Below are 15,390 nucleotides of genomic sequence, written 5' to 3' on the forward strand. Positions count from 1 at the left end.
TTCTGTTTCCACTGCAACAGAAATAGAGGTGACCACACATGTCATTACTCTAAGAAAAAAAAGGCATTTAAAACTACAGAGATACTGAACCATACATGCTAATTTTGGAAGCTCTTAAAACAGTGCTACAGCAGCTTACCTAAAAGCCTTTTGGTTTCTTTGAGATCAGTATCAATACCAAGTTTGGAACATTTAAGGATCACATCATTAAACCTTCACTACCCTAGCTCTATAAGGAGCATGACTTCTTTTCTTTGTGTGGTATCTTGCAGTAACTGACCAAACCCCAACATTCTAAGCTCTAAGCCTCAGGATGAATAGACAGCACTTTAAAACACACTCTGGAGTTACATGGAACACCTGCACTTTAGCTCACACCAGTTAAAAAAAAGATAATTAAAAATGTAGTATTGGGAAAATACTCATACATGCAGCTGTTGAAAATCTGTCTCCAATGTTCACTGTAAGAAGGAGCAATACGTCATTAGGTCACATTTTTTAGCTGATGTCCAAACCTCAGTTTTAAACTTGGTCTATACACCATCCATTCACACCCACAAATGACTAGGGGAGGGAACAGAAGAGGAAAGGGAAACTGTTCTCTTGACATAACTTGCTGCATTAAAAAGACAAGGAACACAGAGCTCAACTGAGGAAGTACCTCCAAAGTGACCTGCCCCTTATTCCCAGACTATATCCTCGTTTTTTCTGCACCACTTCCTCAACCCAGTTCCTCATGCGTCTACCACTCCCTGAGCCACCTCTTAAGAAAAGGCTCCTCGCATTCTCCTGACAAGAGGTACAAGATGGCACACACAGTAGAGACCCACAAGCAACCTTTTAGACATAGACAATGAGTTGAAAACGTCATCCTTCAGTATCTCTACTGATACTCCAAATATCAGTGAGCCAACAGCCATCAGGAGGAAGGATGGCTTGGTGATCCTTAAGAGAAAAAAAGATGTCTGACCAAATAAGAACACTGATTCTGGGAGAAATGGGCAGGTTATAATATTGCCTTATGTTATGTTCGTTCTGCTAAATAAGATCTTCCTGCAAAATTCTTTGAAATTAAATAAGAATGTTGTAGCGTTGACCAAATAGCACAGAAAAACTTCAAAAGTTGTAGCCACGTTAAACAGCCTGTTATGTACCCAAATCCCTCACAAATATCAGACACTCAAATGAACTAGTTTTGTTTCACTGTAGCAATCTAGCAAATATAAGATTCAGTGATCTATTTTTCTTTAAATCTATTAAATCTCTCTTCATTTCTGAGCTTTGGAAGTAGCCTTGAACAAGAGACTTTAGGCGAGAGTGACTTGTCACAGCCATCATAGAAAGTCTTAAAGAAGGAGACTGAATTGGAAACTGACCAGAACACAATGTTAAGTGATGAAAAAAGTGTTTTAAAGACTTCTAGTACTGAGTTAAACACACCCCAAAAATAAAACCCTTGCTCACAGTCTAGTTTTAGCAGCTCTATGCTGAGCATTGATATCACTGCTACACATATTTGGTAAAAATGTGATTTCAAAGTGAACTTTAGGAACGAAATGCCCAGTCTTGCTCTAAAGATGTACCTCATGCAATATATACATTCCAAAACTGCTTCCAGAGACCTGATGGGCACATGCTGTGCAGAAACAGTAGCACTTTTTTTGCATATTCTTTGTCTGGCCTCTCTCAATAACCTTTTACCTTTCCAGTTAGTACTAGCTCTGTGTTTGTAAGTGTTTTTGGATGCTTCTCCATCTTCACCTGACTTCTGTTGTAATGCAATATCTGATATTTTCTAGCTAATTATCTTAAAAAATTGTTTTATTTATCTGAAAATAAAGTATTTACAAGTAAACAGCCTGTAAACAAAATACTGCTCATTGAGGGACATAAAATTGAAAATAGAAATTTTGCAATCCTAAGTACAACAAATTACTTCTCTGTTAAAAAACAAACGGGAGGGGAGAAGAATTATTGTGATAAATTTCTCATACTTATCTGATTTGCAAGAGTGTATCTGAGATCAATACATTTCTAGTTGAAGAGTATGCAGAGGTGCCCTTGAACATACTGTCACATACTTAATGGCTTTTCATCCTAAAATCTTGTCTAATTTGTCAGAAGTAATTTTGTATGTTTAGTATCTTTTAAAGGTCTAAAGAGATTTACACATTGAGAACATGTCACTTTTAAAATCACTGTTTAGTATTACTGTTACTATGATTTTCGCTTGGAAAAAGAAGAAATAGAAGTTGCATGAATAACTTTCCTCTCTTCCCCAAGACTGTTTTCCCATAGATTGCCCTGGAACCAAGTCAAATGACATGTCCTAGTGTTCTGGAAAAATGGACTTTTCCCTCAAGATTTAGATTTCTTTCGCTGGTTACATTTACTTCCTGACCCCCTGCCTTCAGATTGCTAGAGTCTAGACTCCACAGATATCTTAATCTTTTTGAATTTAAAGGAATTCATAGTCTCTTAAACCATTGACATAGTCCCAAATTAGTTGTTGTTCTCATCTTAAAAACTGGGAATTTATTTCTCTGAAACAGAATTTGTAGATGGTGTTCCACAATTACGTCAAGTGTATAGCTTATAAAGTTTGTTTTAAAAAGTTTCAAATTCATGCAATACAAGCCAGAAATTATTATCTTCTTTTTCCTGTCCTGCTGTATCTTTACTGCTTACCCATTTCTTTTCTTCCCCTCAGAAAAACATGGCTAGAGATGGTATTCCTGTCTACAGCAAACTTTTAAAATAAATAAAAGAGCTGAGTGCTGAGTCAGAGGGGAATCTTTTCTTTCTTGGACTGCTTCAAAATCTAAGATGACACCTGAATTTCTCTCTTGAATATAGTATGGGTTCAGCTCAACGTAGATACCAGTCTGTGGAGGCACCAGGAACCAATATCGGATGCTATTTTAAACGCAGACACTTACTAGATTTTATTTTCTGCTGAACAATAGACTAATTGCTATGTAAAGTTATGAATAGTCTAAGAGCAGCAGTCCCTATGCAGAGTGAGGCCCCAATTTACAAGGCTCTCTCCTGTAAATACAAATATACACAAAATTATTTTTCATTTGAAGTGTGCATGATCATGAGTTCTTACTCAGGTGTGAGAATCACAACAGAAAGTAACTTTTAAGTAAGGGACAGAAAACAGATTGGCTGGAAATCACTACATACTTTAAATTGTTTTCATTGACAAGTCCCCTTCACGCACATTTTAAACTTGTTTGTTCCTCAAATTATGTCTTCATTGTTTAGGACTTCTCATGACTCCACTAGAGCTTGAAAAAGATTAAAGCAGAACAAAGGTTCTTCAGCACACATTTCAGATATGTGCATTGTTTCCGCTAAGTATGTATTCCTTTTGCCAAAACTTTCCAAATTACTTTTTACCTTCTGTATCAGCCACCTAATGACCTAAGGTGTGTAGGTGTCTGTACATAAATGTGTCATCAATAGAGTTATATAGCTTAACAGACAAAAATAACAGCTTAAAGAAAATATAATCAAAAAGAAATAGGAATAAAGTTTCCCATATCCCTACCTCCCTTTGTACTCTCAACAGACTTGAAATAACTGCATTAATGCAGCAAGCAATAGCTTGTAAAAGGATGCAAACCAGCTGAAACATTTGACAGACAGTGTTAAATACCAGAGGATTCATATCAACCACTTTATTTGAAAAGGTGCTTTGATGTTGGCTATCTTTCATGTACCTCTTTCATGGCACATTAATAAGGAAAACTGAGATGGGGTAAATTAAGTCCCAAGGTCATATCTAGAGTTACAGCACTGTGGGTACCTGATGAAATACGGATTAATGCTGCATGAGCACTGAATAAATAAAACCACTTCTGTTAACCACTCAAACAAGTTTTACAAGTAGTTCTGAACTTTATTCGGCAACTAGACTTCAGACATCTTAATCCCCCCACACTGCTTTGAAACCTAATTATCATAATGTGAACCCGAATGTTAGGTCCCTTTCAAACTGCGAGTGCTATGAAGCAGAAAAGTAATGGGAATTAAGCTAGTGTAACATTAGAAATGTAAGGGCATGGAACTTGAAAGTGGCATTTGTTAAAGCTGAGAGAGTATAATGTAGATACTCAACAACATAAAACACACATTTAAATTGAAAAGGATATTTAAAGCATGTGCAGACACCTATAAAATACAAGTGGACCTAAAATCCTGTAGAACAAACATTTTCAAATCAATTTCTTGCCACCAAGGTCCAACTTCAAAAGGTATTAAACAGTCCTATTCTACCTTAGCAGAACATTTCTAAGTATTCTAAAGCAGACAATTTAAACATTAAAGAAAATCCAATGAGAACTTTACAAGACATTACAGACTTTCCCTCATTTGTCACAGTACAGAAGTGTTTGAACTTAAATAGCAATAAATTATTAATTACATTGCTTATAAAGCCTCAAGAGGCATAGAAGTTTTTGCTGAAAGTGGCAGAAAAGGACTTTGTATCAAGTTTAAAACCAAATATAACAGAAATTAAACACCAAGACATCTAAAAAACAACAAAAACAAAATATACTTGCCTGGCTGCATTCTTTACTGTTTAATGAAAACTACTAACAATTCACAATACCTAACAAACTTTCTTTTAAATATGACCTGAAATACTTTATTCTGAGTGTGCATTAACTTACGAAGCTCATAAGAAAAGTCAGGCCAGTAACAATGTTTATACTGTGACAATGAAACCACTGAGGCTGAAAGAAAATTTGTGATTTTATTTTTCCAAACACGATGATTGAGTTGTTCGTGTTGTCCTGCTCTAGCACAGCTCACCTGTCATTCAGAAAGCTTTCAATTCCAAGATGTCTACAACCACCAGCAATCAAAGAAAAACAGTTGCAGTAATCGAAACACGGAATGAGATTCCTGAAATATTTTTCCAAGATTTTCATTTAATCCAAAAAGGCCAATGAAATCCTAAAAGTTCATCATCTGCCATGTTAATGCTGAACGCACTGTTGTTTAATTTACATTTCTGGTCCTGTTAAAACAAATACACTTCTCTAAAACAGAACATCTGTTTTGGTTATAATACAATGTATCTTTGGCAAGAACTCACAATAGAACTAACATAAATAATCAAGACTATTTATTGAACCTTGTAACAAAAACTGATTTGTAACAAAAAACTTGAAGACTAGATATGACTGTCTCTGGGCTCTAGTCCAGTCCTAATCTAAGTCAATAAACATAGCTCTAAAAGGGAAACTACAGTAAAAAAAAAAAAAGCAGTAAGTCCTGCAGTTATTTAGGTTGGATGTAGGTATCTAAAAGCATGTTGGTTACAAAAATACTAAAAATATTTGCTTTAAATCAAAAACTGTCAAACTGAGTCCAGAGAGGTTTTAAAGCCACACAAAAAATCATGCCATATGCCCCATTTCCTACTACTGTCTTCTCTGACTTCTCTTCTCTTGGAAATCTTCACTAAACTATAAAAAGTTTGCACTTGCCATTGCTGAGGATTTGTTATTTTAATTGCTTGTTTTTCTTATATTTATTAGCACTAAAAAAAGACAAAACAGTCATCAAATAAAAAATTGTGATGTTTTTGAGAGAAAGTGAAATGAAGAAAATTATTTTGGAAGTCTCTTTTGATACTGATACAACTTAAATATTTTAAAGTGAGAATCAGTTATTTTGATTCATGCCACACAAGCTTAAAAAAAAAAAAAAGATGAAACAGTGTTCTCATTAAAGTCTACAGTTAAGGGCTCGCTAGAGTCAGATCACGAAGCCAAGAAATAACTTCATGCACAATTCTGAAATTATTATACAGGACTTTAGTAGTAAAGAGACTATTTCAGAATGTACTGCACATACGTGCAATCAATTAAGGGTTCAGTTGGTTATTATCATTAACCTTCATTAGAGTCCGTACCTGTCTAGATTATTTGTGCATGCATCAACTGCACACACCTTCTTTCTAAAGTAACAGACTCTATTATTATCTCATTTCCTTGGAAATACATGATCCAAATTCCAGACGATGAAGTAGTCACAAAAGTATGAACAGATTTTTTTTTATAATCATTTCTGATCCTATTCTCCACTTCTTCTAACAAAAAAATTAAGTAGTTTCATATTACAAGTTTTATTTGCCAAGGAAGCTGAAGTCTGTAGTTCCTCTCTATCAGCCACCTTTCTGAATGACAGCTTTAGAAGTTGATTGGGATTTTGTTTTTAAAGCACTATAAAACAATCCAGCCTCATCTGCCAAGCCGTTTTACATTTTTATTCCTTTAAGGAAAAAGATAGTAAATGCAAATACAATTGGCAATTCTCTGAAACTTGCACACAGCAATGAACTGGGTTTTGTTTTGCTGGGCAAGGATTTCCACATCCATGCAGCTCAGTGTATCACTGCGAGAAGCTGAATCCTTGGGAAATGCTATCATGTTAGCAGGAACTGGCTCATTCTGTTCCAGTTCAGGTACTGGAGGGATTTTGTTGTGTTCTGTTGTTGGTGGGTTTTGTTTGGTTTGTTATTTTGTTTTTTGGGGGTTTTTTTGTTGTTTTTTTTTGTTTGGGTTTTTGTTTGGGTTTTTTGGTTGTTTTTTTTTTTCAGTTGAAACACATTTATTTGTAAATCTATTTTTTAGTTACAACTGCAACCTGCTGAAGCAGGTCTTTAAAAATGAATTGTCCTAACATTACTTGAATTGTTTCTTAGAGCTTTTAATTGAAAAACAATTTATAAACATTACTTGATCCAAAAGCATACCATAGGTTTCCATAGAACTGATTAGAGATATGACTGGGGGTTGGACTAGATCTCCAGAGGTCCCTTCCAACCCCACGTCATTCTGTGATTTAGCCTATATATAAACAAAGCTCTCATTTTGCCCCATCATGAGAAAATGACACAATCAAGGGAAGACTTTGCACGTGGAAACAGAAAAGTTTTTTGTCATCTGAGAGCACATGGTCTGAGAAACATTTTCTATTTAAACAAAATCAGAGGATCAGCAGAGCACACTCTTCCAAGTCAGCTTTCATAGTTTCCCTCAAGAGGTATAGCAGCTCTCACAATGTGTGCCTACTGTCACCTGTTGCTCAAATGCTAATTCTGTACTAATTGCTCCTCATTTAGCAGGTACCACATTTCTTTTTTAACACAGACTGATATAAATTCCAGGCAGTTCACTGGATTATCAGAAGTGGGGGAGTGGATGCCTGGACTCATCATTTGTTTCTGTTACTGAGAAATACGTTTCAGAAAATCACGTTCAGAAATCACATTTCAGAAAAAGTGAACAGTTAGAAGATTATCTGTCACTAGAAAAAGCAACCAACTTGGTAACCTTACTTCTTCCTTAGAGCATTTATAGTAATTCCTATTTCGCAAGAGCTTTTATAAGTTCTAAGAAATTGGTAGCATTATATCAATACTAATAATCAATACCACTAATTATTTTGTGAATTCTGTAATCTTGAACTATAAACATTGGAAAAAAACGTTAAAGCAAAAGAGGGAAACAGTGAGAAAATCATGCATCACAATCTTATATAAATAATTTTTTCCTGTGTAAGCTAAACAGTTATTTACATTTTGCAGCATATGATCAATAAATAAATAATATCACTTATGTCCATGTAATGGATTTTTAAAATATATGAAGTGAACAACAGTGAAATTAAACATTTGCCAAAAACCACACATTATGAAGTGTTTTCCACTCTCTACAGTCATTAAAAATTCACTGGTTTTGAGTTGGATTCAGGAAAGAGGATGCCTAATTCTTCAGAAACTTGACCAGCTTCCTTCCTTTGAAAATAATTAAGATCAGAAACCCCTACTACGTCTCCTGAAATTAAAAGGAGATTTAAGTATCAGATTTTGCTGCCAATTTTCTTCGGAATCTTAGGAACAAAGAACTAACACAATTAAATGATAGCATAAATTAGTAGTAGTAATATATTTGTGGAACATTGCTGTAAGACAACTTCCTAACCTATGGAGAAAAAGCTCCATGAAATGTATGCTGTAGTTTGAACAGATAAAGGACAAAATTTTTTCAAAAAATTAGGTAACGTAGTTCAGTATGTTAAGACACTGAAAAATAAATACTGCTGTTAAACTTCAGCCCAAAAGATAATCCAAGGTAAACCACCAAAATGCTTTAAAAAATAATTGTGTGAATTAAAAAACAGAGCAGCTCTACAGGGAGAAAAGAAAGTGATACAGTAAAATTTCCATCCAAAGCAACAGCAGAATAGTTCAGTTTGAATTCAACAAACTAACGGATAAAATTTTGAAGATTAAAGAGGATAAATACCTTCACTACTTTCTGCTAGGTATTAATAGAGTATTTATTTCCAGACCACTTAATACTCGGGATTAGCAAGCATTCCATGACATAGTCCAAAAACACAAGCTTTATCATTTGCATTTAAGCTTCATTTGTCAATAAATGGACACACAATGCCAAACACATGTCCTTGGCTGTTTGAGCTGCTATTCTCACATACTTTGTTACAATGATAATAGCAACAGAGTGAACCTCAGGAAGAGAAAATAAAATGCTTCAGTGAGCCTGTCTTACTGACTCAGGAGAACTACTGTCATGCTCCAAAGAGCTACAGCCATTTTCCTTTGGCTAGAAGGATGTGTCAAGTTTGACTCAAAAAAAGACAGACAAGGCAATAAAAAGAAACACTTCAAAAAAAAAAAAACCACCTACATTTAAAGCTATCTGGTAAGTTAAAAATATGTTGAACAGATGAGTAAGGTAGCAAGCAAAGCAATCTTACCAATAAACAACATCCAGTGGTGCAAAATATTTCTTCATAATTAAGTCAGCAAAGAAAGCTTCTGTTTCTCTGCAGGCCGTGCCATTGCCAATCACAATAGTGCTACAGCTTTACGTGAGGTAAAAAGATGAATGTTTACTCTTAATTATTCTTTCAGACTTTTTCATACATAACATTCAATGCACAACAATGACCAATACATCTTATTTTATGTAACGCAAGGCCTGGGCTTAATGAGAACTTATTTCTAGGAATATCACATTGCATTTAATAGATTTTCCATGTGACAATTCAAGAGATGAGTCAAAATTTTCACTCATTTGTAATGGAATGGAGCAGTGGTAATATCTGCAGAAAAACCAAAAATGATGCTTCATAAGAGAAATGTAACGTTACTTACAGTCCTCAAACCCTTTCACCTCATATTTCCCTCACCTGTTATAAGTTGTTAAAAAGGGCAGAAGCCAAAGCCATCAGAATTTTAATTCCTTAATGGGAACATCACAGTCTGCAACAGCTTGCGAGGTGGTTGCCTCTGAGTGCCCCAGCCAGTCAGCCAGCAAATCACCTTGTTTAAACCCAATCTAATGCTTAAAATCCAAACCGGACTGTGTGCTGTGGCAGTTCAGCAGCTGACTCAGTGGACCAGTTGTCTGTCCACAGGGCATCCCAAAACAGTTGGATACAATAACCTTTTAATCATGCTGCCCCTACTTGCAAGTCCATCTGGATATCTATCTAAGCAGAATTTCATTAGCTTAATAAAACTCTTCCAAAAACTAAATATGGCTTTTGGAACAGGGAAAGATCAATGACTGATTTGGGGGCTAGAGGAGGAGGAACAGTGAGGCTAAACTTATTCGTTACCTGAATGTTAGTTTCTATTCCTAAAAATAAATGGACTGACTGAGCTTTATGGGATTACATTATTAGCATGCAGCCTTAGTCATAACCATGGCTTGATTTCTTATTATTCTAACATATACATAGCATAAAAGCATGAACATAGACTAAAAGAAAAATAACCTCTGAACTACATTAAAAACAAGTAATTCCAGGTAAGTCAGTAGAATTCTTATTTCACCCAAAAGTATTTATATATTGAAGATTTTCATTATGCTTGGTAAGAAAGAATAATAAAAGGAATTTTATTTAGCGTACTTGTGCTGTAGCAAAAGCCTCTTTATCTTCTCAGCTTCACGAAATCCTTGACCAGAATGCAAGTAAACGACATCAGTATGGAGTATCTGACCTAGAATAACGAAAGGCAAAGCCATAACTAAAGTTAATTTAATGATTTACAAAGAAAGTTTCTTAATAAGCTGTCTCTCCCTTCTATTTTTGCATCCAATTAGAAGAAATGTATGGTGGGCAGAGGACAAAGATGCTTTGTCTGCCAAAGCAAAACAAGTTGTTAGATATTCTCGTTTCCTGGGGACACATCCAAGTAACAAATAAGGAGCAACGAGTCATATTAGGCAAATAAAGTGTATTATATTATCAAAGAGAAAAACAGCAATTCACTGCAAATAATTTATTGCTCTAGTCTAGTACATTTTACAGATCCAGTAGAGAGAGATGAAAATTAGGAATGCAGTCTCAGGACTTACAGTCCAGGAGCTCTGAAATTCCAATGCCAGCTCTTGCCATCATCCCATCTCTAACATTGGGAAATAATTGTATTCACTGGTACTGACAGCTTATTGTGCAATGCAAGCTAATAACCATTTACCTTACCTTTACTGCCATTTTAATACGTGTCAAGAACACATCTTTGCTTACATTTTTACATGGGCCTAAAGAGGTATGTATCCCCAGATCAGACTAGAATGAAATGGAAAGGCTCTGTTCTATATCCGTCTAAAAACTGAACTAAAAAGTTCTGCAAACACAACGTTTCTGACTTCTCATATTAACACACATACTACTAAACAAAAACGGCTGATAAAGTGTCCAGACATACAAGATTATACCCATGAAAAAAGCAGTTACAGAAAGTATTTAAATTCAAATTCTTTATTCAACAGTAAAAACTTCAGGTGTTCTCCTTGCTAACTACTGAGAAGCACAACTATTTGAACCTGTATTCAGGAAGGCAGAAGGGATTTTAAAATTGATTTTAGAAAGGAGTAGTAACACCAAAGGAGACCAGGTGCCAGAAAATTAACCATAAGCCTGAAGAAAAGAATTTGCATGACAGGCTGCATGGAAAACACTGAAAGCTTAACAAAAACACCCCCCACTTGATAAAGAGGGATTTGAAACTATTCTTTCCTCTAAATTAATATATTTTTATCAGTCCTTGCAAAAATATTTGGAATTGAAACTTACTGGTTGGTGAAATAATTGCCAACTTGCAGCCATGCTTGTAGCCAGGATCAACTCCCATCAAAGTACGGCCCCTCACCGGGCTGGTCAGAAGCAACTGCCGGAGATTTCTCCCAAACATCATCACAGATTCTTTCTCTGCATCAGATGTCAACTTTGATCTTAGGATGAAAACAAGAAACATTTTCCCCTGAATTAGCTTTCAAATGCACTTTTTAATTGCCCCAAAGTTGTAAGGCTTTTTCCAATCATGTTTTCATTATCTTTAATTAAATATTACACTTCCAATCAAGTTTTTGGCACTTTTTTTAAAAGAATGAACAGCTATATGACCATCTCAATCTGCTTCTAAGAAAGTAAAGCAACATGAAGAGTATAACAGATACATCTATAAGAATGCACACATACCAACTAACATTCAAACATCAACTCATAATTTTTAGCAAAGAACAGCTTCCCGTCAAAGTTGATACCTAATGGCAAAAAAAGTGGATTTGAAGAAAGCATGGATTGAATTCTTCATAGTTTCCCAGTTCTGGAGAAAAATCATTACCCAGGGGGAAAAAAAAAAAAAAAAAGAACATTTAGGCTGAGAGGTACTAGAGAGAAACTGGAAGGGCTTATCCAATTAATTGCTAAGACACCATGACTCATGAGGCATTTAATTTCATCTACTGAATACATTATTTAACAGTCATCACAGAAGTGTGTAGACTTGAGATATTTCTAGGAGGGTATTCTGCTTCCTCAGAACGAAGCTAGAAAGCTGATGGGGCCATGACAGTCCCTACCTTTCTTTTCCGTGTTCTTCAACAGAGAGAAGTGAGTTAGTACCGCAAGGATTGACTTTGATGACTTCAAACAAGAACACTTACTGCAGAATGTTATGAGAAACACATCAGTCTTGTTGAGTGAAGGCGCACAAGATGCACAGTATCTTATTTGTCAGACGTGGCCAGTAAGACTATGACTGATAAGGACAAGTATTTTTGTCACGGTATGGCTTCTTATGTAAAAAAAAGCAAAAATGAAAAAGTAATGGGGACACAAATATTTGTTACCTAGCTGATTTTTTTTTTTTCTTTTGCAGGTACTCATTGCCATTTTCAGCTGCATTACATTGTCAGTAACTACAATAATTAGGCAAAAGGAATGCTGTAAGGCCTTCATGTAACTTAAAGGGTAACCAGTGCCCTTATTCTCCTTTTCCTTTTACCCATCACTAAAAAAAGTAGTACCTGGGTTTATTTTTACAGAAAAAAAAAAAAGACATGCGTTCCACTTAACTAATCCTATAAGAATGGGGCAGGGGAAATTACTCAAGTTGTTTAGGTCAATCAATGCATGACTAGCAGGTTATAAACAGTTTAAAGACAATCCTCATAAGGGCTATTTGACATGATGGGATATAAAGCTGTTCTGAGCAATATTCAGATGTGGAAGAACTTAGAAGCCTGTCTTGAATTTGCCCAGGATCCAAGCAAACAACCAGCTCAGCCCTGTCTCATCCCACGGTGGTACAGAAAGAGATGTTATGTCCTCATCTAATTCTAGACCACTTTAAAGATGAGAGACTGTCTAGATTCTCTTTCATGCATTATTGATTGAACATTTTCTAAGGAAGCGTACAACAGCAAAAGGCTCCCTCACACCCCCGTGCTTTTTGGTTCTGTATCAAATGTACCAAATTAACACAGACATGATTTAAAGTGAGATGTCAGAGGGTATATATTCATCCTAAGACTCCTTAGCAATTCCAACATGCCCTCAGCACCGATAAGCACACACTGTATATTGCCACCACTTAAGAATATGGGAATAGCTGCAGTAGTTCAGGCAAGCGGTCCCTCTGTCCCAGTACCCTGTCTCCAAGTGTGGCTATAAGCAGCTGCCCTAGGAGCTCATACAGCAGCACTAGTATTCCTGACCTGTCTCACAATCTCATCCTAGCCTCCAGTTATTTCCAGCCCAGAGTATTTCCTGTGTTTGACATGGTTTGTCTCTTTAGTAGCCCGTAACAGATCTCTTGTCCAACTACCCAGTCTCCTACTGAACCCATGCACGTTTCTTGCATCTATGTAGTCTGTTGGCAGCAAGTTCTGCACATCCATTACAAACTCTGCAAATAGCTACAGCCTTTTGGTTAGAAGCTGATTCTTTTAAATTTTTATGGCTGTTTAGGTCTTGTACTGGAAGAGAGTAAAATTTTTTCCCTAGAAACCTGTGCCACTTTACACGCCATTCATCTCTAAGTCTTTTATTTTCCAAGCTGAAGAGTCATAGTCTAGTCAATCCTTCTTCAAATAGAAATTATTTTATACCTTGTTCCCCTTTTCCAGTTTTAATGAATCTTCCATTTCCTATTTTATGCCCAAGGTGAGGAGACCAAAATGACCAATAACATTCTAAATATGGGCCAGCTATATCAATGGTTCTGTTTTATCTTTATTCCTTAATTAAACAATCTTACCTTCTGAGCTCTTAATAATGTTTTATCTTTATTCCTTAAACAATCTTACCTTCTGAGCTCTTAATATTTATGTAGCGCTCCCTTCCACATTGCCAAAGTATCTTTCCTGAGTGTCAAGGTAGCACAGAGCTCGTAATTTCTATATAAAGAGAGAATTACTTCCCCTTGCAAGCATTGCTTTACACTCCTCTCCACTGAATTTCAGTTGCCATTTCACTTCCTGGTCATTGAGACTTGGAGCATCCTTCTCCCATTCTTAAAAAAATTAAACAAAAAATAACCCAAGCCACAGAATAATCTTCTTCCATCTAGAGGTGTTGGTTGAATTCTAGCTCATATATCATCAGAACAATTTGATGCCATTTGTGAGAGACCAGAGACAATAAAGCAAATAGCTACACCTCACAACCATATGGATCTTCTACATACACGCACAACAGAGATTCAACCAGCCACACGTGCATAGGAACAAAGTTTAAAAGTGGCTTGTAAAGAAGGGAAGGCTGAATCCTCTTGGACTGGTGGCTTTGTACAAAGGCAGGTCAAGTTCCAGTTTCCCATCTGCCCCAGAGATACAGGGTCCCTATTGCCCACAAGGCCAAGTCCTCCCACACTGCAAATTCACATCAGTCCACCTGCAAAGGGAGACTTGTGCAGGAATTAAAATTGCCCCTAAACACATGCTATTAGTTAAGTGCACCTTATGGAAATCATGTTTAAAATTGGCATGGATATGCAGAAACTTTTATAGTAACAGGAAATGTTACTGCAAGTGCCAGGTGCGTAGGGGGAGCATAACGTATGTCCTTTCTATTACATAATATCCTGTATTTTTTAATTTCAAATATAGACCTCTCTTTTCTCTCTAACTGTCTCTCACTCAACACTTGTATCAATGACATGATCTACTGTCCTAAGTCCTGGCCCTTAATTTCACGTTCGGGGTAGTCATTTGACCCTCGAACAAATATCAAGCTACCTCAAACAATCTAATATCTTTCTGTTTTTCAGTACACTACTGGCTCCATCCAAATGGCAAGATGCCCAGCTTCATGTTTTTCCAATTTGTGACAATTCTCATTAATATGGCAGAGATATAAGGCAGAGGCGGATAGCAGTCCTCTCTAAACACAAGAGGAACAGTTATTTTGTAAAAAAACAAAACAAACCCCTTCTGTTGCTACTTTATGAAAAAGTATCAACCAAGTCAGAATTTCAAGCCCCTCCCTTGAACTCTATGAAGCACTCAGCCTGTAAATCACTAACAAGTGTATTGTAATAAAAGCGAATAACCTAATCATGACCTACTAGGTTTCTATATTCAATGTTCTAAGAGTCAGTTTTTAAATTGAGATTTAAAACTCCCCACTTCCATATACAGTCTGAAAGGCAATCCTTTTCATGGAAAAATATCTGCAAACTAGCTTCAGGTGCGAAACAAGATATACAGAGAAATGTTTGTGTCTCTTAAGACACAGGAGAGAAAGCACTCACTTCAAGAAAGTATGGAAAATTAGGAAAGGATTATCCATTAAAAAAATATGTCCGCGCCACATCACTTGCATCAAATCCTGATGGAATCATTCCATGCAACAAAATAAAATGTATTTCAAAGAGCCAAAAGCAACACTGGACATTATTATACCAGATACAAGAAATGATGGCATCTGACAGAGTGGAAGAAAGGAAATTAAACAATAAATAAGGTAACTGTCTTGCTGGCAAGTTTCATTCTTCTGATCACTAGAAGCACCAGAAATTTCAATGTGCTCTTGGAAACTTTCTGT

At 36.0% G+C, this 15,390-nt stretch overlaps 1 protein-coding gene across 2 annotated transcripts in view; it reads right to left on the bottom strand.

Moving 5' to 3' along the window:
* Nucleotides 1-15,390, bottom strand: part of SRBD1 (S1 RNA binding domain 1) — a 131,709-nt gene that overhangs the window by 86,729 nt on the left and 29,590 nt on the right. For both annotated transcript variants that reach the window (XM_014951252.1, XM_014951253.1), the window contains exons 14-16: nucleotides 11,137-11,294; nucleotides 9,967-10,057; nucleotides 8,806-8,913 (exon numbers count right to left, since the gene is read on the bottom strand). In XM_014951252.1, coding sequence (XP_014806738.1) covers nucleotides 8,806-8,913; nucleotides 9,967-10,057; nucleotides 11,137-11,294 — 357 coding nt within the window. The remainder of the gene's footprint in view (nucleotides 1-8,805; nucleotides 8,914-9,966; nucleotides 10,058-11,136; nucleotides 11,295-15,390) is intronic.

The sequence above is a fragment of the Calidris pugnax genome, unplaced genomic scaffold (assembly GCF_001431845.1).
Source record: "Calidris pugnax isolate Ruff unplaced genomic scaffold, ASM143184v1 scaffold24, whole genome shotgun sequence".
Classification (NCBI taxonomy): domain Eukaryota; kingdom Metazoa; phylum Chordata; class Aves; order Charadriiformes; family Scolopacidae; genus Calidris; species Calidris pugnax.